This window comes from Manis pentadactyla, chromosome 4, assembly GCF_030020395.1.
Source record: "Manis pentadactyla isolate mManPen7 chromosome 4, mManPen7.hap1, whole genome shotgun sequence".
NCBI lineage: Eukaryota > Metazoa > Chordata > Mammalia > Pholidota > Manidae > Manis > Manis pentadactyla.
In genome coordinates this window covers 122,013,193-122,040,951 of record NC_080022.1, presented here as the reverse complement: position 1 = coordinate 122,040,951, position 27,759 = coordinate 122,013,193, and the positions used below count along the sequence as shown (strand labels likewise).

At 39.2% G+C, this 27,759-nt stretch overlaps 1 protein-coding gene and 1 pseudogene across 6 annotated transcripts in view; one reads left to right on the top strand and one right to left on the bottom strand.

The window, feature by feature from the left end:
* Positions 1-1,036: 1,036 nt before the first annotated feature.
* Positions 1,037-6,003, bottom strand: LOC118929982 (claudin-6-like; annotated as a pseudogene).
* Positions 6,004-6,144: 141 nt separating this feature from the next.
* Positions 6,145-27,759, top strand: part of AKAP10 (A-kinase anchoring protein 10) — a 94,112-nt gene continuing 72,497 nt past the window's right edge. The window contains exons 1-4 of one of the 6 annotated variants that reach the window (XM_057500814.1): positions 6,286-6,373; positions 21,353-21,400; positions 22,632-24,774; positions 25,767-25,949. In XM_057500814.1, coding sequence (XP_057356797.1) covers positions 25,868-25,949 — 82 coding nt within the window. In that variant the 5' untranslated portion in view covers positions 6,286-6,373; positions 21,353-21,400; positions 22,632-24,774; positions 25,767-25,867. Of the gene's footprint in view, positions 6,374-21,352; positions 21,401-22,631; positions 25,950-27,759 lie in introns of all 6 variants that reach the window. The other 5 variants (XM_057500811.1, XM_057500810.1, XM_057500813.1 and 2 more) reach the window with 5 other exon arrangements.

Below are 27,759 nucleotides of genomic sequence, written 5' to 3'. Positions count from 1 at the left end.
CTGGAGCAGTGTCAGGGGTCACAGGTTCCTGCTTCCCGGCTGCAGTGCCTACCTCTACTGCCAGGGCCAGTGGGCTGAGTGGGCATGTAGAAGCCCCTATGCTTTGCACTTGTAGCTGTTATAGGCAGGGCCACCCTCTGGCTGGCCTGATGCAATGGCAGTGATAGCCGTTTTGCGAGCTGGTGCTAGCTGGGAGGAAAGCACAGCAGGCTGCATTCACGGTTGGGTCCTCATCGCTGTGTAGCCAGGGGGGTGGAGCACCTGAAGCTCCTGAATGTTCCCAACCTGCTGGGCAGATTGTGTCTGGACAATTTTGTCCTCCTGTCCTTTCTCCTGAGCAGTAAGCTCTGTGCAATCCTTGCCCCTTTAGCAGCTCTCTCACTGTTAGGAAGTCTCTCAGACTGCCCACCTTTCTTTTGTCCCAGAGTGGCCAGTTGTGGATACCTGTTTTCCACAAGCATCTGGAATCTCAGTCTCTCCAAGTATTCTGCCTGTCTTAGTTTTCCAACCCTAGTGTTCTCCAGATCACCATGTAATGCAGGTTTGTGCTCCCAGAACAGATCTCCAGTCCTGGGTGTTTAGCAGTCCTAGGCCTCCACCTCTGCCCCACTGTTTCTCTTCCTCCTGCCTGCGATCTCAGGTGGGGAAGGGCTTGGGTCCCTCCAGATCATGGCTTTGGTATTTTACCATTTTCCTTGAGGTCTGCTATTTTCCCTGGTTGTAGGCAGTCTGCCACAGCCTTCTTTCCTGTTGCTCTTTCAGGATTAGATGTATTTGCTATCTTTTCATATTATGTATGGTTTTGGGAAGAGGTTTCTGTCTCACCTCTCACACCTCCATCTTTAAGCCTCTGCACTCTAAGTTTTTATAGTTTCCAGTTCTCTGACAAAATTTCTAATCTTATTTTTTATATCCTTGATCATAGTAAGCAATTATCTTAAAACCTATATTCAATAATTCTATCTGAAGCTCCTGTGTGATCATTTCTATTGCTTCTGATTTCTCTTGGCTCTTGTTCCTAATGTCTTGTCTCTTTAGGTCCCTGGTCTCTGTGATTGTGTGCCAGATGTTGTATCTGAAAAATTGTGGAAATAATTTGAGACCATGGGTTATGTTACTTTATTCCAAGAGTGTTTTCATTTGCTTCTATCAGGCACCTAGGAATCCAGCAATCAGGATTTTCTTAATTTACTGTTAGGGATTAAGATTCCAGGGCCATAGAGATGATTTGAAGCTGGGTTGCAATCCCTGCAAGGGCTGGTTTACTTCTTGTGTAGTTTTCTCAGAATCTCAACCCAAAGAGCCTTTGAGGTCCAACTTTTGTCCTCTAATATATTACTCTATCAAAACATCACTTAGCTTCTCAGTCTCTTTTTCTTCTTCTTTTTTTTTTTTTGCAAGTAACCAGAGATACTTTATTTAGTAAAAACTGGTGTGTATGGGCAGGGCATGGCAAAAGTGAGCAAGGGCTGGAGGTGAGTGGGTCAAGGGTCTACAGCACAGCTGGAATGTGACTCAGGATGGAAGTGCCAGGGGTCAGAAGACTTGAGGTGAGTGGTTCTTTAAAACTTATCACCTGCTCTTCTAGAGGCTATGTGAGGCACAAGAATCCCTGAGGGTTCCAGAGGCCTGACCAGCAGAGGTGGGCTTGTCTCTGCAAGCCCAGAGAGGACCTGCTCCAAGAGCAGTAGGAACTCTTGGGGATAAGCAGAAAGTACCTGGACAGTGAGCAGCCTTCATCCTGGGCCCACAGCTTCAGATTGACTGCCAAGATGGGGCTCTCCAGGGTGGAGAAAGAACCAGAAACTTGGAAGCATCGCCTCTTTGTCTGCATCCCTCAAAGGTGAAAAACACCAGCAGCAGAACCCAGGTGGGAGCCCAAGTTTCTTCTTGCTAGGTTACCAAAAAGGATTAAAAATTATACCCCTCCAAAAAAAAAGCAAAAAACAGATAACAACCACCCCAAAGCTGCCATAGATTACTATCTCAATGGCTCCAGCTCAGGGGGTTAGGCTCCACTGTCAAGGGAGCCTCCACTTCCCTAACTGAATTAGACATAATTATTAGTGGGGTACTCAGAGGGACCCTGAGGGGTGGCATGTGGGGCAGATGCTGAGTAGCGGGCTATGTAATGTCTGGAACCTTGGGACCCCCCCAGAGGGACAGGTGCAGCAGAAAAGACCCCCCACCCAGTAACAAAAGGCCAGAGGCTGCCCAGCCCAAGTAGAGAGAGGCCCCCAGTTCTTGTTTTGGGGCCTTAGCCATCAGGGGGTTGTAGAAATCCTGGATGATGGTTTGGGCCCTCCAGCAGACAGGTATCAGGGTCAGGACCCCTGAGATGACAGAGATGATCCCAGAGGTGAGAACCAGATGGGCCTTGGAGTCCTCGTCCTCCACACAAGTGGAGCACTTGATTCCAGCAAGGTAGACTAGCAGGTTGAGCAGGGTCACAAGGAGAGTGATGACACAGAGGGCATGGGCAGCCTAAAGGTCCTGGGGCAGCACCAGCAGTGAGTAGTACATCTTGCACTGCATCTGGTTGGTGCATTACACTACACAGGGCATCCACAGCCCCTCTCACACCACCTGGACCACCATGATGTTGTTGACGATGAAGGTAGTCACCTTCCACAGGGGCAAAGTAAGAGACACCAGAACATTCACCCAGCAAAGCAGTGTCAGAATGATCCCCAGGATTTGCAGACCAGCAGAGGCCATGATGAGGTTGAAACAGAGGCTGAGAGAAGCTGCAAAGCCCACAGACCTTTCCAGGAGCCTGCTGAGTGTCCTGTCTCTTTTCCATGAACAGTGGATCATCCAAGAGCAAGAGGCCCCAAATGTAGGCCTTAATTCATGAGGTTTAGTTTTTCTTCTCTATCTTCATCTAGCAATTCTTCATTACCTACTTACTGCCTCAATGTCTTGTAATGTTTTATACACCTCTTTTAGTTTTCTTCAACAGGTGGCTAGTCCAAATTACCTGCTTCACTGTTATTGGTAGCAGTCTCTGTTATGCAAATTTTAGAGATTCCTATTATAATCCCCTACTAGTTTCAGTTTCCTTTGATGGGAAACTTTGCACTAAACTCCCATTTATCTGGCAGGATTATCACTATAAAGAAGTAAATTATGTCAAGCCCCAAATGCTTTGATTCAGCTCCAGGGGTAGGGAGTCCCCTGCTCCAGGCAAGTTCATTATGAATTCATTGAGACCAGATAATGACAACAGAATGTCAGGGGTAAAAAGTGGCTCATACCAAACTTCTCAGGGCAGTAGGTTGAGCACTAGACTCTTATCTGCCTGTCTCAGTCTCTGGCCCTGGCTTCAGTTTCTGCCCCAGGTACTGCCTCCACTGGTGGCTCCGTCTCCACTTCATTCAGCTCCCCAGCACGGGCAGCACCTTGATCTTTCTTTTCCTGTAATATAAAAAGATTTGTTTGAATAGTTTCCTTGAGGTTATGAATGTCTGATATAGAAAACTACCTTTCTTAGAGTATTTGTTGTAGAACACTGTTCATTAGATTTTAAGCAGTGTTTGTCATAGGAAATTAATTTTATCCTGTGCCTTTGTGATAACTAACTTGCTGATTTTACTTCACTGCTTTGTTATAATTAATAAAACTGATATAAAGACTGAGAGTACTCCCTGAAAATTAGGAACATAATTAAAGGAATTCCTTCTGGTAAATTTTTATTTTGTTTTACCTGTAAATTAAAGTGGGTCTGACAAATTAACTTAGAAGTGCAATGCACAGTATCAGTTTGCCATAACTGGGTATTCAGGCTAATGTAATATTCTTGACTATCTTTATATTCTTGTTTTATTTAAACGTGATTCATATGTGAATCGTCAAATTCCACAAGATTAAATGATAATACTCTTAAAGCTTTCCTAAGCATATAAACACTTTAATGGGTGATGGTTCAGAAGGCATCTGCACTGCTAGTTACCAATTATCCTTTTATACATACCCAATTAATAGACATTCCATGCTGGAACATCAGATAAATGGGTATTAGCTGGAGATAGAGGAAAAGATAGGAGAAAGTGGTATAAGCAAGTGACTTTGGAGTCAGACTGACAGTGACTGAAATTCTGTCTCTACCCTTCACTAGCCTCAGTGATCCTGAGTAAGTTGCTCTGAGCCTCAAGGCTATCATCTGTAAATTGGGGGTAATGATTGTAGCCATCTCACAGTATCTTTCTTGGAGGGGAGAAGTTCGAGAGAGATTGTGATTACAAAGCATCAAGAGATATAGTACATCGAGAGCACATATGTTCTTAACACATAGTGACAGCTATTATTACGTGACTGGGATGTATTCAGCTGCCTGGGGGAATTAAAGGCAGCTTCAGAATTTTTGCTAATAGCGACTCATGAGCAATAATCACACTGTAAGGCAAGGCAGGACTCCATTTTTTCATTGATTCTACGCTTAGCTGGAGAGAATGAGGAAGGAGTTGAGATTTGGAGGGAGTAGGGCTCCCCCCACACTCCTTGGCACTGCTATTCTGGTGATATTCAGGAAGTTTCTTGTACTCCTGTTCCATCTCAACCAGTTAACAAATACAAAAAGCTGCTGTTAGGAGACTTGACTCCTGAAGGGAACAAGAGAAGGGCACTGTGCTCTCTCGCTAAGAGTGTAGACATCCTATGCTTAAACCTTTGCTAGATACCACTTAAATCCTAATATTGATCAGCAGAGAAATCCGAGTGTGTGTGTGGGGTGCACCACCTAGACAGCCCTGCAGCCCCCTCGAGGCTGGGAGGACACAGTAGGACAGATGTCATTTTCAGCACCACCTCTGGGGTAGGTTACACTCCGGCATCCAGAGCCTCTGTCAGTGCCTTGCTTCTGCCCAGACTTACTCTTTTTACGGTGGGAGAAGCTTGACTTTGGCTCTGGGGGCAGACTGTTTAGGTTTGAAAACCAGGCTTCACCCTAGTTAGCCTGTGACCTTGAGCAGGCTATTTTTCCATACCTAGTTTTTCCCCACACCAAGACTTACTCCGAGGACTCCTACTAATGTGAAGGGTTTAGTAAGGTACTTCCGCCTCATAAACTTCCAATAAATATCAGCTGATTATATGCCTGGAACCAAAACAGACAAATCTATTAACTTGCTCTAATTATACGGTGAAAATACCTCGGGTTCTATTACAGTCTCAATACTACTCAACACTGAGTAATCTTCGACAAGTTGTCTCTTCGTCTGTTCCTCAGTTTCTCCATCTGTCATACGATGGACTTCAGTCTGTTCCTCAGTTTCTCCATCTGTCATACGATGGACTTCATTGATTATAAATCCCAGTGAACATTTTTTGAGTTACCCTGTCGCTGAGAGCACTCACAGGGTGGTGAGAGGCACTTAGGCAAGGACGCTTGCTTCGCTCTGCTTTAGGGACAGATGGAGGGCCAGAAGATTCACTGGAAAATGGCATTTGGGCAAGCCTTGAAGGATATCTCACTGGAGTTTGCCTGGTAAATACCGGCGAGGCTTTTGTTTTTGTTCCTTTGGAATTTGAGCGTTCGCAAGGATTTGGTTCTGAAAATAACTCCACTTTTCCTTCTGTCATTGCTGAGGTCACAGCGACCAAAGGAGTCAGTAGAGCCGCATAAAGCAGGTTCTGCCTCCTGCTCCCCATTCCGGGAACCTTCCTGGCCTTGAACTCGCCCGGTCAGGGTTCTGCTCCTCTCCGAGAGCAGGGGCTGGCGTGCAGGGGAAAGCTGCGCTGGCCGGCCGGCGAGCCCGCAACGAGAAACGGGAGGCGACTGTGCCCGAGTGCGGCAGTACTGACTCCTCCTTACGGAAGGGCACGCTCTGAACGATGCCCACGGCCAGGGCCCCACACCAGACGCGCCGCGCCACCCCAGCTCCGCGGTGAGAACGTTAGCTTGCAGTGACTGGGTCTGCGCTGCTTCGCCGAGGGCCGGAGCCTTGTACCAGAGGGCTGCTAGCCGGGGACAGCCGCTCTCTCGGCGAAACCACAGCCGCGTAGGGGCGCGGGCCGCTTGCGCGCAAGGTCACATGGTCGGGGCAGACACGTGGCCCCCGCACCAGCGAAAGGGGCGGAGCTGGGGGCGGGGCCGGCAGCACGGCCTCCCGTGAAGCCTCGCGCGGCGAAGGACCGGAACTACGGGCGGGCGGCTTGTTGATAATATGGCGGCAGGAGCTGCCTGGGTTTCTGGAGGAGGCGGTAGGGCCCACACCCGGAAGAAGGGTCTCATTTCGGACTAGCGTGGCGGCCGCTGCGGACCCGGAAGTCCGGGCTGATTGCTGAATGAGGGGAGCCGGGCCCTCCCCGCGACAGTCCCCCCGCGCCCTCCGCCCCGACCCTGGCCCCGCCATGTCCTTCTTCCGGCGGAAAGGTAGCAGAGGGGGCGCAGGCGGGGAGCCAGGCCGGGCCTCAGGGGCGGCGAGGGGGCAGGTGGGCCGGTAGGGGGTTTCTTCCGGGCGGCAGCGATGCCGGCGTTCTCCGCACGGAACCCCTCTTGCGTACCTCGCTCTGCTCTGGGACCTTGCTAGGTAGGGAGACGGTGGCCTCCCGCGAGGTCAGAGGGGAATTGTCCGGCTGGTCCATAAGTGCCGAAACCCATTAAAGTTAGTGTTTCTTTGCGTTAAAACAGCTTTTCGGTTCTCAGTATTTTGTGTGCGCGCGCATTGTGTATCATGAAAAAGGAAATTCCTTTAGTAGCTTCTTAACGGAAGTCTGACTTTCCAGAATATTGAGTTTTATGTCTAAAAGCAACATGTGAAAAAATTTTCTTCAACTCGTGCAATTTTACAGTTTCCCTTTTCTGCAAGGTAGGGAAGTTCTGCTGTTCCTAAAATAGCATTAGTTCATTTATTGCTAAAGTTGCCTAAAGAAGGCTACTTCTTTTGATGACTTAGCAACTGTTTACTGATCACTAGAACGCTAACTTTATAAACTACTTGTATTTCTAGTTTTCGATTGTAAAAGCTGCCCAGTTTTTAAGTAAAGGCAGCTTAAGGAGCCTTGCATTTGGATAAGGTCATTGCATTTCATTAACATTATATATCCAGAATTAACAAATGTGGGTCATTTTGGATGATAGTGGCTCTTCTTTCAATTCTTGTTGTTTTAGAGAAAATGTACCAGACAAAAACGTGTTTTGGAAAAAGCACTAAACTAAATCAGGGACTTGGGTTCACAATGACAGTTTTACTGACTGTAACCTGGGACAGAAAAGTGTTAACCCATTTTCCTCTCTCAACTGAGAATTAGATGATTTCTAAAGCCCCCATCCAACTCGGAGCTAAAGAATTCCTTTTAAGTACATACAGAATTTAGTAACTGATGTCACGTGAGGAGTGAATGCAGCTATGATGAATGAATGAAAACTTCTGAATGAATGAAACCGATGAAATGGTACAAGGAAGCTTTATTGGTAAGGTATGTTGGTATAGTTAATAGCTCTGTAATTTGGCAGTGTTTGAAGTAGCTGTTTTGTTTTTTTTTTAAGGAGGAAAAAAAGCATTCTGTGTATGATGAGATAAATTCCATGTTCTATTCAGCAAATACTTTGAATGTCTACTGTTTGCCAGGCCCTGAGCTGGGCCCTGAGTATTGGGCACTGAATAAGACAAAGTCCCTGCACCCATGGAGCTTATTATCTGCTGGGGTAGAGATAATCTCTCTCCTTTCTATGTGTGTGTTTATAAATTGAGTAAAGTGTTATGAAAGGGACTTTGAGAGAAGAAGCATATTTCAGTTGGCTATTAGAGAAAGGCTTCAGGTGACCTTGCAGTTTAGAGCTGAAGGATCAGTAGGAGGTAACCTAGAGGCCAGGGAAGAACATTCTAGGCACAAGGAATAGTATGTTCAAAGGTTGTGAGGAAAGAAAAAGTTTGATGCTCTTCAAGAGAGGAAAGAAGGCCACTGTGTCTTGGACTTAGGAAGGTAGAAAAGGATCAGATGATCCAGAGCTTTATAGGTCATGGTTAGGTTTTATTCCAAGTGCAGAGACAGTATTACTTAAAAATTTTTTAGAAGGAGTGATTTGATCTTATTTTATGTTTTGGAAAATTGTTCTAGATGCTTTTTGGAGACTGGATGTGGCAAGAGTAGAAGTTGGAGATAGTCCTATATAGGGATCCCATCCAGTCTTTAAATACCATTTTAAAGTACCATCAATATGCTGATGGTTTCCAAGTTTACATCTCCAGCTAGGATTCCCTCCCCTGAATACAGACTGGTATATCCAGCTAACTGCCCACTTTATACCTTTACCTATAGATATCTAATAGACAAGATTATTAGCATATAGTGATATCTATTAATAGGTATAATAGACTAATAGATGAATCTTTAACATACTATATCTAAAATTTAACTCCAGATTTAGTTCTTCTAAACCTGTTCATCACTTGTTCTCATCTCATTTTTGCATTTCTGGCCTTTTAATTGCTCAGGCTGAAACTTTAGTATATTCTTGAACCTCTCTTTCTCCCCTAATCTATATCTGATCCATCAGCAAATCTGTTAGGTCTACCCCCAGAACATACCCAAATCCAACCATGTCTTACCATTCCTGACCATTACCATACCTGGTCTACGCAGTCATTTCTGTTTAGGCTGGGTGGTTAAGGAAGTCCTCTGAGAAGATGCCATTCAGATCTCAGCTTTAATGTCAAGAGAAAGCCAGTTTTCTGAAAATTGAGGAAGCAGAATTTTGCTATAGCCTTCAATTTGGTTTCCCTTTTCCTATTCTTGATGCCTATGGTTTATTTTCAAAATACGTCATGCCACATCTCTGTTCAAATTTCTCAATGGCTTCTTTTACATGGCCCTCCATAATCTAGGTCCCATTTCCTCTCTATGTTCATCTCTTGCTCTCCTTCTCCATCACTCTTGCATTTATATTGCCCTCCTTGTTATCAAGTACATTCCCACCTAAGGACCTTTGCACTTGTTCTCTCTGCCTTCATACCTCTTCTCACAGATAGTCATTATTTTGCTTCTTTATCTCCTTCAGGTTTTTGATCAGATGGCATTTTAGTGAAGCTTTCTTTGACCATCCTACTTAAGACTGTAGTCCCTGACCCTTGCACTCCCATCCCCTTGCCCTACAGTATTTATCACTATCTGCTTTACTGTGCAATTTATTAGGATGGAAGCTGATTTTTGTTCTCAGCTGTATCCCCATGTCTAGGTTAGTGCCTGGGATATAGTTACGAATTTAGTAAATACTTGTTGAATAAGTGAATGAAAACAAGAAAAATATCAACTAGTAATTAGTGCTATGCATGGGATTTAAACAGTATTGTGGAAGTAGACCTCTGGATGTTCATATAGTAAGGGAAGGCTTGTCTGAGAAGATGGTATTTAAACTGAGATCTGAATGAGGCAAGTAAGCCAGCTTTGCAAAGCTAAAAGGAACTGTAGTCTAGTCAGAGAGAACTAACTGGTAGTATAAATTTCCTCGGCAGAATGAGCTCAGCGTGTTCAAGGAGCAGAAAGAAGGCTTGAACTTACTAGGAGAGGAGGAGAATGGGATATGTTTTCAAGATAAAGATAGCATGATTTTACTAAGTAGAATGAAGAAACTTTGGGTTTAGAGCTTGGGGTAGGAGGTGTCAGGAATTCTGTTTCGGCAGTTGTGAGTTTGTGACAACTCTTGGACATTCATGTGGATATGTCAAGGAGGCAGTTGGATGTACAAGTCTGTATGTCTGAATAGAGGTCAGAATTCAAGGTCTGGATCTGGATTTAGAAGTATTTTGTATAGATGATAATTAAAGACTTGGTATCAGATGAAGTCATCTAGGGAGTGCATATATTATATGGATTAGTTGTGTTGAAAGGCTAAGCTACCATAACAAAGAGACACTGAAGTGTAATGGCTCAAACAAGGTAGACGTTTATTGGTCTCATGTAATGGTCAAAGTTCCTGGTCATCAGGTGTCTTTGCTTCACAATCATTTAGGGATCACTTTCCTCCTATCTTGTTATTCCCCTTTCCCTTAGGCTATAGTGTATTTTATCAAAGCCAGGTCATAGCCCCTTCTCTCTGTTTTCAGTCCTCTGACTCATGGTAAGGAGAAAGAGTATGGAAGAAAGAAAAGCTTTGGCCCGAAAGTAGTACATGCCATTTCTTTCTGTTGACATTTGGTTGGTGAGAACCTAGTCATATGGTCATAGCTAACTGGCTTCTGGAAAATGTAGGGTAGCTAGCCAGTTATGGGCAGGCTATAGACCTTTTGCTAGGAAGGGGAGAATGAGTTCTGTGGCTAGGTAGCATTTCCTGCCATGCTAGATAAAAGAAGGAAGCCTAGGAGAGAGCTCTGGTTTTTAATTCAGCTTTTAGAAGTTAAATTGAGGAACATGAAGTATTGGCAAGTGAGAATAGAAAACAAAGTGCCAATTATATATAGGAGTGCAATGTCATGGAAGCTTAGGAAAGTTGTTTCAAAAATGAGGGATATTATGTTAAATATCACTTGCAAGGTCAAGATAAATAGAAATAGCTACTCAGCTTGGTAATGTGGAAGTAATTGATGATTTTTATAAGAGTAGTATCAGTGAAATGGGTTGAGGGGAGAATGTTAAGTGGGAAAAGTAGAAAGTAAAAACACCTTTTTCAAGAAACTTTATAGCGAAAAGGAGCAAAAGGGGCCCTAACTTGGATGGGCTATTGGGTAAAGGAGTTTTATTATTACTAAGATAAAAGATTCTATAGCATGTTTGTATGCTGATAGGAATGATCTTGTGAGAGGGAGAAAATGATACAGAAAAGGGTGGAATTACTTGCAAGAGTGAAGTTTTTGAGAAGACCTGGGGGGATAGGGATTAAAGCTGACTGTACCAAGGTTTGGCTATGATACACTGCTGCTGGAAATGGCTGTTGATATAACCACTAGTATCAAGTTTAAAAACCTTCAAACAATGCTATATATTGCTATAGGATCATAAACATATTAAAAAGGGAAAATGTGAATGAAAATAGTAAACCTTAAATTTGTGAAAAATTTTCCTGGGGAGAGGGGAAATGAGATTAGGAGACTTAAGTTGCACCTGCAGTGTTTCATTTCTTTTAAAAATTTTTCTGAAGCAAATATGGCATAATGTAAGATTTGATAAACCTGAGTGTTCCTCCACCTAAAGTCATCTTTGTTTTAAATGTTTCATCATAAAGAGAGGGGCATAGTCTAGTACAAACTAAGATGGCAGAAATAAACCTAAATAGATCAGTAATAACAATAAATGTGAATAGACTAAAATCTATATGGCTAAAAGTTTAGCAAAAATCCATATAGTTAAAAGGTAGACTCAGGTTGGATGATAAGCCAAAATCCATAGCTATTCAACAGACACAACCAAAACATAAGGACATAAAGAAATTGAAAATAAATGGATGGAAAGATATACCGACAAATGTTAAGCAGAAGAAAGCTTGTATGGCAAATGAAATACTTTAAAGCATAAAACATTAGTAGGGCTAAAAAGGTCACTTTATTATGATAAAATGAATAGGAAGATAAAATTATGAACTGATTTGCACCTAGTATCAGCTGCAAAATATACAGAATTACAAGGTAAGTCAGCAAATTCATAGTCAAAGAGTTTTAAGAATGTTCTTTTTTAGAAAAAAAAAAGATCAGTAATCATAATAAATAGAAATGGACTAAGCCAGGCAGTAAAAAGATGGTGTTTTTCAGATTGGATTCCTGCTAGGTACTATTTGAATATAAAAAGGATCATGGTGAGAAGGAAGAATAAAGTGGGGGGGATCTTGCTCCCTAACTTCAAGCTCTACTACAAAGCCACAGTAATCAAGACAGTTTGGTCCGGGCACAAGAACAGAGCCACAGACCAGTGGAACACAATAGAGACTTCAGACATTAACCCAAACATATATGGTCAATTAATATATGATAAAGGAGCCATGGACATACAATGGGGAAATGACAGTCTCTTCAACAGTTGGTGCTGGCAAAACTGGACAGCTACATGTAAGAGAATGAAACTGGATCACTGTCTAACCCCATACACAAAAGTAAATTCGAAATGGATCAAATACCTGAATGTAAGTCATGAAACGATAAAACTCTTAGAAAAAAACATAAGCAAAAATCTCCTGATTCCCAAACTCATTCTATGAAGCTAACATCACCTTAATACCAAAACCAGGCAAAGACCCCACCAAAAAAGAAAACTACAGACCAATATCCCTGATGAACGTAGATGCAAAAATACTCAACAAAATATTAGCAAACCAAATTCAAAAATACATCAAAAGGATCATACACCATGACCAAGTGGGATTCATCCCAGGGATGCAAGGATGGTACAACATTTGAAAGTCCATCAACATCATCCACCACATCAACAAAAAGAAAGACAAAAACCACATGATCATCTCCATAGATGCTGAAAAAGCATTTGACAAAGTTCAACATCCATTCATGATAAAAACTCTCAGCAAAATGGGAATAGAGGGCAAATACCTCAACATAATAAAGGCCATCTATGAAAAACCCACAGCCAACATTATATTGAACAGCGAGAAGCTGAAAGCATTTCCTCTGAGATCGGGAACTAGACAGGGATGCCCACTCTCCCCACTGTTATTTAACATAGTACTGGAGGTCCTAGCCACGGCAATCAGACAAAACAAAAAATACAAGGAATTCAGATTGGTAAAGAAGAAGTTAAACTGTCACTATTTGCAGATGACATGATACTGTACATAAAAAACCCTAAAGACTCCACCCCAAAACTACTAGAACTGATATTGGAATACAGCAAATTTGCAGGATACAAAATCAACACACAGAAATCTGTGGCTTTCCTATACAGTAACAATGAACCAACAGAAAGAGAAATCAGGAAAACAACTCCATTCACAATTGCATCAAGAAAAATAAAATACCTAGGAATAAACCTAACCAAAGACGTGAAAGACTTATACTCTGAAAACTATAAGTCACTCTTGAAAGAAATTAAAGGGGACACTAACAGATGGAAACGCATCCCATGCTCGTGGCTAGGAAGAATTAATATCGTCAAAATGGCCATCCTGCCCAAAGCAATATACAGATTTGATGCAATCCCTATGAAACTACCAGCAGCATTCTTCAATGAACTGGAACAAATAATTCAAAAATTCATATGGAAACACCAAAAACCCCGAATAGCAAAAGCAATCCTGAGAAAGAAGAATAAAGTAGGGCGGATCTCACTCCCCAACTTCAAGCTCTATTATAAAGCCATAGTAATCAAGACAATTTGGTACTGGTACAAAAACAGAGCCACAGACCAATGGAACAGACTAGACAATCCAGACATTAACCCAGACATATATGTACAATTAATATTTGACAAAGGAGCCATGGACATACAATGGTGAAATCACAGTCTCTTCAACAGATGGTGCTGGCAAAACTGGACAGCTACATGTAGGAGAATGAAACTGGACGATTGTCTAACCCCATATACAAAAGTAAACTCAAAATGGATCAAAGACCTGAATGTAAGTCATGAAACCATTAAACTCTTGGAAGAAGACATAGGCAAAAACCTCTTAGACATAAATATGAGTGACCTCTTCTTGAACATATCTCCCCAGGCAAGGAAAACAACAGCAAAAATGAACAAGTGGGACTATATTAAGCTGAAAAGCTTCTGTACAGCAAAAGACACCATCAATAGAACAAAAAGGAACCCTACAGTATGGGAGAATATATTTGAAAATGACACATCAGATAAAGGCTTGACGTCCAGAATATATAAAGAGCTCACACGCCTCAACAAACAAAAAACAAATAACCCAATTACAAAATGGGCAGAGGAACTGAACAGACAGTGCTCCAAAAAAGAAATACAGATGGTCAACAGACACATGAAAAGATGCTCCACATCGCTAATTATCAGAGAAATGCAAATTAAAACTACAATGAGGTATCACCTCACACCAGTAAGGATGGCTGCCATCCAAAAGACAAACAACAACAAATGTTGGCGAGGCTGTGGAGAAAGGGGAACCCTCTTACACTGCTGGTGGGAATGTAAATTAGTTCAACCATTGTGGAAAGCAGTATGGAGGTACATCAAAATGCTCAAAACAGACTTACCATTTGACCCAGGAATTCCACTCCTAGGAATTTACCCTAAGAATGCAGCAATCAAGTTTGAGAAAGACCAATGCACCCCTATGTTTATCGCAGCACTATTTACAATAGCCAAGAATTGGAAGCAACCTAAATGTCCATCTATAGATGAATGGATAAAGAAGATGTGGTACATATACACAATGGAATACTACTCAGCCATAAGAAAAGGACAAATCCTACCATTTGCAGCAACATGGGTGGAGCTGGAGGGTATAATGCTCAGTGAAACAAGCCAAGTGGAGAAAGAGAAATACCAAATGATTTCACTCATCTGTGGAGTATAAGAACAAAGGAAAAACTGAAGGAACAAAACAGCAGCAGAATCACAGAACTCAAGAATGGACTAACAGGTACCAAAGGGAAAGGGGCTGGGGAGTATGGGTGGGTAGGGAGGGATAAGGGGGGGAAGAAGAAGGGGGTTATTAAGATTAGCATGCATGGGGGGGTGGGAGAACGGAGAAGGCTGTACAACACAGAAGGCAAGTAGTGATTCTACAACATTTTGCTATGCTGATGGACAGTGACTGTAAAGGGGTTTATAGGGGGGACCTGGTATAGGGGAGAGCCTAGTAAACATAATATTCGTCATGTAAGTGTAGATTATTGATACCAAAAAAAAAAAAAAAGGCAGTTCCTGTGTGGAGACCTCCAATGAGTTCTACACAAGGATATAAAGGGCATATAAAAGTGTAGGCAAAGGGTCTGTTTGTGTTTATACAGAGGATCAAAGCCTAATTGGGCTACCCCGAAAATGAACTAAGATACGATATGAAAAAGAACTTCCAACATCAGCACTCTCTGGAAGACTCATGCCAGAAGATGATCATCAAAAAACCCCAAGAAAGATCCACGCAGTGCTACAGCTGTAGATGCACTCATCCCACCAGTTCCTGGACTTGCCATGGGAATGAAGAAGGAGATATCTAAGCTGGCCTGTGCATACAGTAAAACAACAAATTTGACTGGATCTATACTGTTGGAACTCAACCAAGAATTAGGAGAAGTGCAAATTGTAGCGCTCCAAAATCTTACAACTACAGACTATTTACTGTTAAAAGAACATATGGGATGTGAACAATCCCCAGGAATGGGTTGTTTTAATTTGTCTGATTTCTCTCAGACTGTTCAAGTTCAGTTGGACAATATCCACCATATCATAGATAAGTTTTCACAAATGCTTAAGGTGCCTAACTGGTTTTCTTGGTTTTACTGGAGATGGCTGGTAATTACAGGTATGCTTTGGTTATGTAACTATACTCCTATTATGTTAATGTGTGTGTACAATTTAATTAGTAGTTTAAAACCTATACATGCTAAAGTTACTCTACAAGAAGATATGTCAAAGAAATAATCAATCTTCCCATGTTTTCTTCCGCCTGCTACTTCTATAGCTTTTCTTCTTCTTTCCTAATTACAACCCTTAAATAGAATTCGTGCCTCATATGAAATTTACCGAGTATCATAATTCTTCCAAGTGGTAAAGATACCTCAAGACAAATGCTGGGCATAGAAGCCACAGGGCATAAATATGCAAAGAAGTAAAAAGCTAACCTCTTCAAACAATAAGGCTTCTCTCTCACTTACCAACTTTACATTTCCCTGTATGGCCCCGGAAGATGACTGGTTAGCCAGAGACGGGTAAGATTCCTCAAGGGAGGAACAACCTAAGACAGGCAGAGTCACAGGGGGGCCATCAGGTGAGAAATTGGGGATCAACAGAGGTGAGGCTTAGAACCTCACCCCCCCTGTTCTGAGAGAAATCTTCTGCATATGTGGATGTTTTATTGCCCTTGTCTAGCTTGGATTAACACATAGTCTACAGGCACACACGTGATCATCTACATTTGCTCTCTTACAACACTAAACTATGTTTTCTACCTTTATCTTGTATCTACCTACCACTTCAGCATTTTATTAAAAATAATAATAATAAAGAGAGAAATGTGGTATCCACATATAAATCAAGTATAAAAATCAAATGAGTATTCATATTTGAACTGACTGTGTATAGTTCATAATGCATGAGCAAAACCAAAAGTTTCTGTGATGACTGCCCTTGTACTGTTCACCATGTAACTTATTCACTATGTAAGAATTTGTTCTCCATGTAAGATCTTGTTCGTTTTGCTTCAGAACATTGGAGACTGACGACAATTAGGCTTTTGGTGGATTAATGATTGTGCATTGAGCATTGACTCCCCTATACAGAATTTTATTGTTGTTAACAACCATTTGATCAATAAATATGAGAGATGCCCTCTTAAAAAAAAAAAAAAAGGTACACACTTCCAATGGTAAAATAAATAAGTATCCGGGATGTAATGTATAGCATAAGGAATATAGTCAAAATATTGTAACAACTTGGTATGGTGATAGCTAGTACCTAGAATTATCATGTATATTAATGTTGAATCACTGTGTTGTACACCTGAAACTAATGTAATGTAATACTGTGTGTCAACTACCCTTCAATAAAAAATAATTATCTACAAAAAAAAAAAAAATCTCCTGAACATAAATATGAGTGACTTCTTTATGAACATATCATCCCGCCAAGGGAAACAAAAACAAAAATGAGCAAGTGTGACTATATCAAGCTGAAAACCTTCTGTACAGCAAAGGACACCATCAATAGAACTAAAAGGTACCCTACAGTATGAGAGAATATATTCATAAAAGACAGATCCAATAAAGGATTGACATCCAAAATATATAAAGAGCTCACACACCTCAACAAACAAAAAACAAATAATCCAATTAAAAAATGGGCAGAGGAGCTGAACAGACAGTTCTCCAAAGAAATTTAGATGGCCAACAGACACATGAAAAGATGCTCCACATCGCTACTTATCATAGAAATGCAAATTAAAACCACAATGAGATATCACCTCACACCAGTAAGGATTGCCACCATCCAAAAGAAACAGCAACAGATGTTGGCGAGGTTGTGGAGAAAAGGAACCCTCCTACACTGCTGGTGGGAATGTAAATTAGTTCAACCATTGTGGAAAGCAGTATGGAGGTTCATCAAAATGCTCAAAATAGAAATACCATTTGACCCAGGAATTCCACTTCTAGGAATTTACCCTAAGAATGCAGCAGCCCATTTTGAAAAAGACATAAGCATCCCTGTTCATCCCAGCACTATTTACAATAGCCAAGAAATGGAAGCAACCTAAGTGTCCATTAGTAGATGAATGGATAAAGAAGATGTGGTACATATACACAATGGAGTATTATTCAGCCATAAGAAGAAAACAAATCGTACCATTTGCAACAACATGGATGGAGCTAGAGGGTATTACGCTCAGTGAAATAAGTCAGGTGGAGAAAGACAAGTACCAAACGATTTCACTCATATGTGGAGTATAAGAACAAAGAAAAACTGAAGGAACAAAACAGCAGCAGGATCACAGAATCCAAGAATGGACTAACAGTCATCAAAGGGAAAGGGACTGGCGAGGATGGGTGGGAAGGGAGGGATAAGGGCAGGGAAAAAGTAAGGGGGCCTTACGATTAGCATGTATAATGTGGGGGGAGGCATAGGGAAGGATGTGCAGCACAGAGAAGAGAAGTAGTGATTCTACAACATCTTACTATGCCGATGGACAGTGACTCTAATGGGGTTTGTTGGGGGGACTTGGTGAAGGGGGGTGTCTAGTAAAAATAATGTTCTTCATGTAATTGTGGATTAATGATAACAAAATGAATTTAAAAAATGGATCATGGGAAGGTTAAAAGTAAAAAGGTGGAAAAATATAGTGGGGGTATACAAAAAGAAAGCTAATAGGTATTCACAATGGCATATACACACAAAAGAAGGATAAGTTCAGTTTTGGAAGAGATGGGGCACAAGAGAGGCCTTATTCCTAGATAACATGATTCTATTTATAGAAAATTGAAGAAAACCTACATATATATCATTAGAACTCATTAAAGAGTTTGGCTGGTTTTTAAAAATGTAGGCATTTGTATATAAGTATTTAAACTCAGCTGTATCCCTGTATGCCAGTAAAAACAAAAGGCTGTGAAATCATTATGGAGTTTACAAAACAGAATAGGACATAAAAGAAGACCCAAGTAAATGAAGAAGTTTCCTATGTTCATGGGTAGAAAGACAAAATACTAGAAAGATAGGAACTCTCTCCCAAATTAATCATTAAGTTGATGTTTAAAAAGAAATTCCTTTTTTTAAAAGTGGTTTTAGGATCAGGACAAGTTGATCCTATAGTTAATATGGAAGACAGTTTTGAAAAAGAATAAGATAGAGGAATTGGCCCCACAAGAGGCTTACTAAGCAAAACACCTATTTCCTGCCTCTTGTCATATACACTGGGTCAGCAAACTTCCTGTAAAAGGCCAATTAGTCAATATTTTAGGCTTTGTAGGCCATGTGGTCTCTGCCTCATTCTCCTTTATCCTTGTAGCCATAGATAGTATGCAAACAAATGGACCTGGCTGTACTGAAATAAGACCTTTACAAAAAGCTGGTGGTGAACTGTATTTGTCTCATGGGATGTAGTTGCCAATCCCTGATACACAGAAATAAATTCCAGGTAAATAAGAGCCCCAAATTTGAAAAGAGAAAAATTGAAATCATATAAAAGAAAATATAGGGGGATAAATCTGATCTTGGGGTAGGAAAGGATATTTTTAAATGAGACACAGGAAAATATGATCTACATAATGTAAATTTGACTACATTAAAGTTTAAAACTTCTACCTAAGGTATTTGTAACACAAACAAAAAAGAATTAGTATCCAGAATATGTATGGAATTTCTACAAATAAAAGTCAAAAGACATGAATAGGCAGCAATAAAGGAAACCTAGATAGCCAATAAACATGAAAAGATGTCACTTCAAAGGAAATCAAGGAAGTGAATTAAAAATACCCAGTGCCATTTGAAAACAATTTGGTGAAAATTAAAAATATCAAGGATGAGAAGAGGAAGCTTGGTGATAGGAGTGTAAATTGATATAAACTGCTTTCATTAAAAATGTACATAATTTCTTGCCTTGCAGTTCCATTTCTAGAGACTTATCCTAGAGAAATTCCTACATATATACATAATAAGACATGTAATAGAATGTTTATCACATCAGTGTTTATGATGGTGAAAAATAGAAAATAAAACCTGAAACTTCATTAAGAGGAAAACCTAAAGGTATGCTTATTTAAAGGAATTACACAGTTAAATAAATGAACTAAAACTAAATGACTATGTTAGAATTGCCAGCAGTTTAGACAAATGTCAAATTGTTGAATGAATACAAGTATCAGATAAAAAGACGTGCAGAATAATACCATGTTTTCTTAAATACTTTTTAAATACTTTAGTATGCAGTAGTAGTCTAGAAACATAATGTGGCAGTAAACACGTCTAAATTAGGGTAGTATTTACCTCTGGGAAGGGAAAAAGCAATGGGATTGGGTAGTGACTCATAGGAAACTTTATAATATTTAGGGTGGAAAGAAATAAGGCAAAACGCTAATATTTGGTAAGGTCAGGCTGTGTATATGCACTTTTATGTTTAAAACACTGACTAGGAGATCTAATTGTTAAGATGAGAATGAATGCATTGAGGTGACAAAAGTGGAATTGTGGGAGTGTATTTTGGTGATAGAACAAGTTGTGGGTGTGAGAGGTAAGGGAGAGACCATGTTAAGGATAACTACCAGAGTTTCTAGCCTCAGAAACTGGTGGGAGATGGTGTCGTTCATAAGAGAAGATGAACACTGAGGTAGGAACAGGTTTGGGAAAAGATGGTATGTTCTGTTTTGGACAAATGTAATTATGGAAGATGGCAGGTAGATGATAAACTACATGAACTTAAAATCAAAACTATTTAGAAATACAAATTTAGGAGTCACAGCATATTTATGGTAATGAGAGCCTTAAGAATGGATAAATTCCACCAGGGACACATATGTATATGTAGTGAAAAGAAAAGGGACCCAAACCCTATCCCTGAGGAACTCCCAGTGGGCAGAGAAGTTGGCAAGGGGATAAACTAAAGGAGAGGCTAGAAACTACAGGGGAGTGGAGTGTCATGGAAGCCAAGACAAGTTCATGTTGCAAGAGGGAAATGTTGGCAGATGCTGAAAAGGGCAACAAAAAGCAGTCACCCTACTAGATTTCCTTATTTTATCCTCCTAACAGCAGTGATCAGTGCCTAAAACGATCTTACTTAGTTTTGTCTATGTTTGTCTCCACATGCATGTGGACTTCTTGCAGGCGGGACTGTTGTCTTTTCTGAGTCAGGAGTGTGGTGCATACACAGCCCTCAAATATTTGTTAATGGATTGACTTATCAGATACTCTGAGAGCTAGTTATTTCCTGCTACCAGCCTTTTGACATTTAAGATTTAAGAGCACAAGTGTAAAGATGGTTACATTTAGAGATATCTTATTTTAATAGACTTTTCATTGTGTGATTAAAGAAAATTTATTGTTGAAAAAATGTAAGTAAGGAGGGTTAAAAATAGTCTTATGTCAGATCCTGTAAGAGTTCACACTTTGCTTAAGCTGCCATGCACCTTCCCTTCTTGGATATTATTAGTGTATCTGCAGTAGAGTTTCCACTGTTCTGTGTGATAAAGGAGAAATTATATATTTCTTAAGAGATAAATTATTAAAGTGTTAGTATTAGAAGTGTTAGAAGTTTAGAATGCTTTATATTTGATGCTGTGGAGGGACCACACAAGGAGTAAGATATGTTATACAACCAAAGAGCTCTTTTTCTTCACAGGGTGCATCTAGTAGTGGGTGGTAATAATATTAGATAACATCCTAAATTTACTGTGTGCTAGTTACTCTGCACAGCTCTTTACAAGTATTTTTTCATCTGTAACCCTCCAAGGTAGGTGTTGTTATTGACCTAATTTTATAAATCAAGGAAAATTGAGACCCAGAAAAGTAACTTGCCCAGGATCACATGGTGAGTAAGTGACAGAGCTAGAATTCAAACTCAGGTATTCTAACACTGTCTGACACAGGCATTCTCAGTGTTCTTGACTGCTGTTCACCGGTTGCCTCCTTAGAGAAACTCCCCCTTACTACTGCCCTGCCCTGTCCCCCTCCAAGGCAGTTAGTTCATCCTGACAACTTTGAATACTCATCTGTTAGAATAAATCTTGTCTAATTTTTACAATACATTGAATGGCTCTTTCTGAGTGTTAAAGTTGGTCATTATGCTATTTTTATCTTTTAGTGAAAGGCAAAGAACAAGAGAGGACTTCAGATGTTAAGTCAACTAAAGGTGAGTTCAGTAGCATTCCATTGTATTAGAAGGTGATGTTTTAATCCTGTTACCTTCTCCCTTCTTTTGCCATTAATCATTTCTGCCTACTGTCATAGTTATTTGCGATTGGCTTACTTCCCTTTTTAGTCTAGGTTCTCAATGCCTAGCATATAATAGGCCTTTACTGACCATTTTTTAGCTCTCCTGTGATTACAGTAAACCAATGGCCTCCTGTTAATCACACAGTTGATTGTTTCCTAAAAGTGGTTAGTTAACTTAATTTTTTTTTTAAGTGAAAAATATACTCAACTGAGCAGTCTGACCACTGAGTGAAAGCACTGCCATGTACAAGGCTTTGTTTTCCATTTTTTATCCAGAATTGTGGATGATTACAGTTTTCACATCTCTGTTACTTTGGGTGAATGGCCTTAAAATTTATTCAGAGTACTTTATTAGAATCAATATATTGTCCTTATTTTTAGGTAAGAGCATGCTTTCTTAGATTGTAATTTCTGCTGTAGTTTTGACTGATTGATTCATTGTCAATGTACAGAGATTGTAATGGAAATAATTTAATGGAAATTATTTCCATAGCCATTACATATACATTTCATAAATGTAATTTATTAACATGAAATCTGTAGATTATTACTTAGATTTTTCTTTCAAATGTTTGTATATTGTGTGGCTAGCATTAACTCTATATGCCTAATTTGCTAGAGACACTAATTATAACTTAAGAGGTTTGTAAGATTAGGGAAGAAATAAGGTACCTACATTTCTGCTTATTTCTGATAACTTAAGCCAGTTGGATTCCTTATTTAAGCAAAATTTGATTGGCATTAGTAAAGGCTTAAAGCCCTTAACAAGCAGAGGCTTGTGATCTGACTGTAGTAGAAAGAAGGGCTTTTATGTCTGGTATACCAGTCTTCTACCCTAAACTGCCACCAACAGTATAACCTTGGCAAGTCATGGAACTTTTCTCAGATTCTTCATTTGTGAAATGAGAGGTTTGGCCTACCTGATTTCTAAATCTGTACCAGGATAAAAAATTCCTTGCTTGTACTCTGTTTATGACAGTACATAATCTGTGCATAGCATTCACTGACTTGACTTAGAATAACACAGAAGCAGTATAGGAAACAGCCCCTTGAGAAGTTTGCAGTCTAATTAGAAGACAAACTTATAAAACAGTAGCAAATAAATCAAAATAACAACTGTCATTTAATGAGCGCCTATTCTGTTCTAGGCGTTAGACAAAACCTGTGGCTGTTGAAGTGAACAAAAAGACTTGGATCCTGCCCTCATTGAATGTACAGATTTGGAGGGAGAGGAACGTTAATCGAATGATTCCAAAATGACTTGGGTTAGATTAGTAGTGATGGTAATAAAAAGATCTGGACAGATCAATTTAGGTGATAAAGTGGATAGAACTTTGTTATTGATTAAACGTGAGATGTAAAGGGGAGGGAGGTTTAAAGTTGATACCTACTTTTTTTAGCTTGCCTAACAAAGTGACTGGTGGAGAACCAAGCTGGGAATATGTCCAGTTTGGTATGTTGGGTGGGAGATACTTTAGAGACATTCATTTACATATGTTATCTAACCACACAGTAATTCGAGAATCTGAAATACTGAGTGATTTTTTTAGAGTATAACAGACCAAAGTTGAAATCTTGCCTGTTGAAATGACTCTTTACTAGCTCATTGACTTAGGCAAAATACTTGACTTTTTTCTGTTTGTGTCCTCATTTCAAAAATGAGGAAAATACTGGTCTTGCAAGATTGTTGAGAGAAATAATGTATTCCCAAAAATGTACATTGAGAAACCAGTACAGTGCTTGGTACATAGTAGGTACCACTTTGGTAGCTATTAATATCTTATTTTAACAGTAGGCCCTCAGTTGGTTAAGTGAAGTGAAGGATTGCTCAAACTTAAGAGAAATTTGAGATCAAATGATTTTTTAAGTATAGGGAAGACTTCTTAGAAATGAGACTTCATTGTATAAAAGTTGAATTATAAGAAGGATTTGGATGAAAGAAGTGGTTCTTTTTCCCCTGTGAGCCCAGCTTCTTCCTTCTTTAAGTATATACTGGGCAGTTTAGGCAAAACAGGCAGCCATTCACTGAAACCTTTTGAAGAGGATACTGATGTTTTACAAATGGCATTTATGAAAGGTGAGCCTGGAAGAGTTATATAACCTGGAAGAGTTAAATATATTTTGCTATATTATCGAAGGACCTGTACAAAGGTGTACTGTTGAAAATGAATAGGTAAGTAGACGTTTAAACATCTTAAAAGCAAATAAATCTTGGCAAGTAAACAGACATAGTGAAAAAGAATGAGTCCAGGATTTTGAGCTTTGGAGACTTAGTGGAATCAACAAAGACGGAAATTGAGAAGAATTAGTTTGGAAGACGATATGATGTTTGAGATTTGGACAAATTGGTTTTGAGATGGTAAAGTCAAAGTGAGAATTGCTAGTAGTAAATATTAGAGATCCAGAACTGAACTCCGGATTAAAGGACAGGTCTGAGATGCAAGTCAGGGGTTTCCCATCTGGGTTCTAGTTCCATGGAGCCACACCCTGTGAGCTGTTGCCAAGGGGGTCCATATCTAGGGCATGTGTGAGAATTTCCCCTTGATCAGCCAGAGTTACTGTTAATTATTCTTTATCTATTTTAGATATCTCTTATCTAGTTTCATCTATTTTACAGACATATCAGAGTCCCACTTAAGTTTATTTTGGGGGGGACACTTACAAGTTAAAAAAAGTTTTAAAAAAGATTGCTCTAGTAATAATTGAATATTTGAGAATAAATGTGCTTTCTAACAGAAAGAATAAAAGAAAAGAACCTTAAAAAAAAAAGAAGAGGAACAGAGAATCTTAGGAAGAAAAGTGTCATGAAAGTTGACCCTATCTGACACAGTGGCATTTAATAAATGTGTGCTAAAGAATGAGGGAGGAAGAGATGGAGGAGGAAATGGAGTGGAGTGTAGTGCCACAGAGACCAAAGGAAGTTAGAATATCAGGATGAACATGTAAAATAAGTTGTGAGTTCTAATAGAGAAGAAAAGAAAAAAGCCTTACACAAATGAATTAATAGCATTTTATATCATTATACACATCTATTAGGAAACAGTTTTTTATGGAATGTTGTCTCACTGTTCTCACAGCACGTTATGTGTAGCTTTTTGTCTATACAAAAAAACTAGCTATTATTGTTTCTAAACTTCTGAAATTATTTTGCTCCCTTCAATGTATCATGAAAATAAAAATAAAAACAAAACACGACTTCTTTCTAAAACTGAAAAAATCATTTGAAGATGACTCCATTCCATAATTTGGCCAACTCTTGTTGAAAGATAAATATAGATACCTGGAAAACAGGTATGGACATTCATGTTCTTATCTGCTCTATCCTATAAACACAGCTCAAAGAGTTATAGATTGAATTACATAGTATGCTTCATCAAAAATATCTAGTCTTACTCAGATTCTTTGTCTGGAAACTGTTTGCTAAGATTGAGAGCACTAAGCTGCTGACTGCTCAATAAAATTAAGTTGTGCTAGGAAATAGAAGTTCAGTTAATCTTAGAGTATTTATTTTGAGAGTGTGGAATGCTAACTGCTCATTTCTGTCCTGATTGCTACAGCAGTGTGTACTAAACTAAAACTTCTTAATATTATTTAATAAGGGTCATTGATATTTGTGTGGGATAAATAAGATGGATAGGTAGAATGTTAATTTAGCTGTAGTGCAAGCTCATAGGGTTACTTTGACAGTATTGTTATATTGGATCATTTCCTAGTAACACATTGGTAACTAGCTTCTTCGTTCTGAAGTCAAAAGAATATTTCTTCAGACTACTAAAGGGAATACATTTTGTGAATTTTTAAGTGTGCTTTATCTCTAAGCAGCTTGAACTTTGACCATAAATGTTTTTCATTAGATGAAGAAATTGCTATTCAATTAAAAAATAAATTTTCTAAAGAGTGTTTTTCTTGTTTTCCCCCCTAAACTTTTATTCTGTAATTTTAGTTTTGTTTGCTGGACACGCAAGGATTAGGAGTTGAAAAGAGTCCATATTTCAGAATGCTTCCTGGCTTTGGTACTTTGTATCCTATTTAATAAAAGTTCTAAGACCTCTCTCTTAAGTTTCACTTTAGGCAGAGTATTTTGAGAGTTATAAATAATAATAGGGCTTTTCTTTCCAGTTTTCTGCTGCTCAATTAATTTACTTTTCCCTGTTTTTTTTTTTGAGTATGCATACTTGAGAAGTGTTAAAATTTAACTTCTAAAGTTCTCTTAAAGCCCTTTTATGAGGCAGTTTGAACTATCATATTGCATTTAATTTTTAACAATTTTTTTAAAATTATAGCTTCAATATCTGTACATTCCCCACAAAAATGCACTAAAAATCATGCCTTGCTGGAGGCTGCAGGACCAAGTCACGTTGCAATCAATGCCATTTCTGCAAACATGGACTCCTTTTCAAGTAGCAGGACAGCAACCCTTAAGAAGCAGCCAAGCCACATGGAAGCTGCTCATTTTGGTGACCTGGGTAAGTGACTATGACTTTTTGTTCACTTCCAATAGGAGAAAGGATTTGAGTGGAATATGGGAAATTCCTGTCAGGGGATACTGAACTGTATTATTGGAAAGGGCTTTGGAAAAATGTATTTCAACTAAAATACCAGCTGTAAGTGTAATGGATTGTACCATGTTGTATGTTCCTGTAAATATAAAATATAAAGTGTGCCCAGTCGAAAAATAGGTCATTTCTGGAAGAAATATATTTGGCCACTAAATACATGCAAAGATGCTCTTTAACTAATACTCAGGGAAATCAAATTTAAATAATGAGTTAATGTTTCTTCTAACACATTAGCAAATATTTAAATTTGGTAATTTGAATGTTGTGTAGGTGCAGAGAAGTGGCCACTGCTCTTTAGTAGAAGTGTAAATTGGTGAAGATGTTTTGGAAGGTAGTTTGCAAGTATTAATCAAAATACAAGATTTGACCCTTAGATTTGCTCATATATATGCAAAAATATATATATGCAGGTACATAAAAAGCTACTCATTGCTGTATTGTTTGTACTAGCAGAAAATCAGAAATAACATCCATTAAGAGAGAAGTAGTCAAATTGTGGTACCCATACTTTGGAATACTGTGTAGCCTTTTATAAGTCTGAGGTAGACATGAAGAAATATCTAAGATAGAGTCAAGTGGAAAAAGTAGGTCCCTTAGTAGTATGTATAGTAGGATCTGTTACATTAAAAAAGTTCCTCCTTCCCTCCCTAAAATAAAAGATATGCAGGAGATCATTGATTTCTGATTATTTGTTACCCAAATTTCTGCACTTAAAAAAATTGCATGTCATGTTATCATAAATTGAAAAAAATCCATGAATGGATTGACTTCTACTAATTAGTTCCTTTTTTGACCTGTCTTTGCTTAACATTTGTTTATATTCAAAGTGAAGGTTCCAAAGGCTTTTTGGGTCACACTCAGTAGTACATTTGTATTGGTCAGAGTAAAATTGTAAGTTTTACTGAATTACTTATACGTTGCTATTGGAATGTAAACTGGTTACAGCTACTTTGGAAAATTCTGGAAGTTTCTTATATGCAGTTACCATATGACCCAACAGTTGCACTATTAGACATTTATCCCAGAGAAATGGAAACTTATGTTCACATAGAAACCTGTATGCCAATGTTCATAGCAGCTTAAAAGCCAAAAACTGCATGTCTTCCAGCAGGGGAAATACTAAACAAACCAGTACATCCATACCACAGAATATGACTGAGCAATAATAAAAAAGCAGACTGTTGTATGATACACATAAACAACTTGGATGAATCTCAAGAGAATTATGTTGAGAGACAAAAGCCAATCCCAAAATGTTACCCACTGTATGATTCCATTTATAAAACATTCTTGAAATGAAAAAGTTATGAAGAAATGAAGAAACAAAGAACAGATTAGTATTTGCAAGAGGTTAGGCACAGGGGAGGTGTTTCTAAGAGGCTACATGAAGGATCCTTGTATTGGAACTGTTCTGTATCTTGGTAGTGGTTACATGAATCTACTTATGTGATAAAACTGCATAGAGGTAAATATACAAATGAGTACAAGTAAATAGGGAAATCTGAGTACGATTGATGGATTGTATCAATGTCAATATCTTGGTGGAATATTATACTATAGTTTTGCAAGATGTTACTTTAGGGGGAAACTAAGATTTCCTGAAGTTCATGGAAGTGATGTTGACAAAGACTAGTTACCACAGTGAGACAGCAAGCATGATGATATGTGAAGTGCTTCAAAAGGAGATCATTTGAACATCAGGATTAAAAAGCCCTTT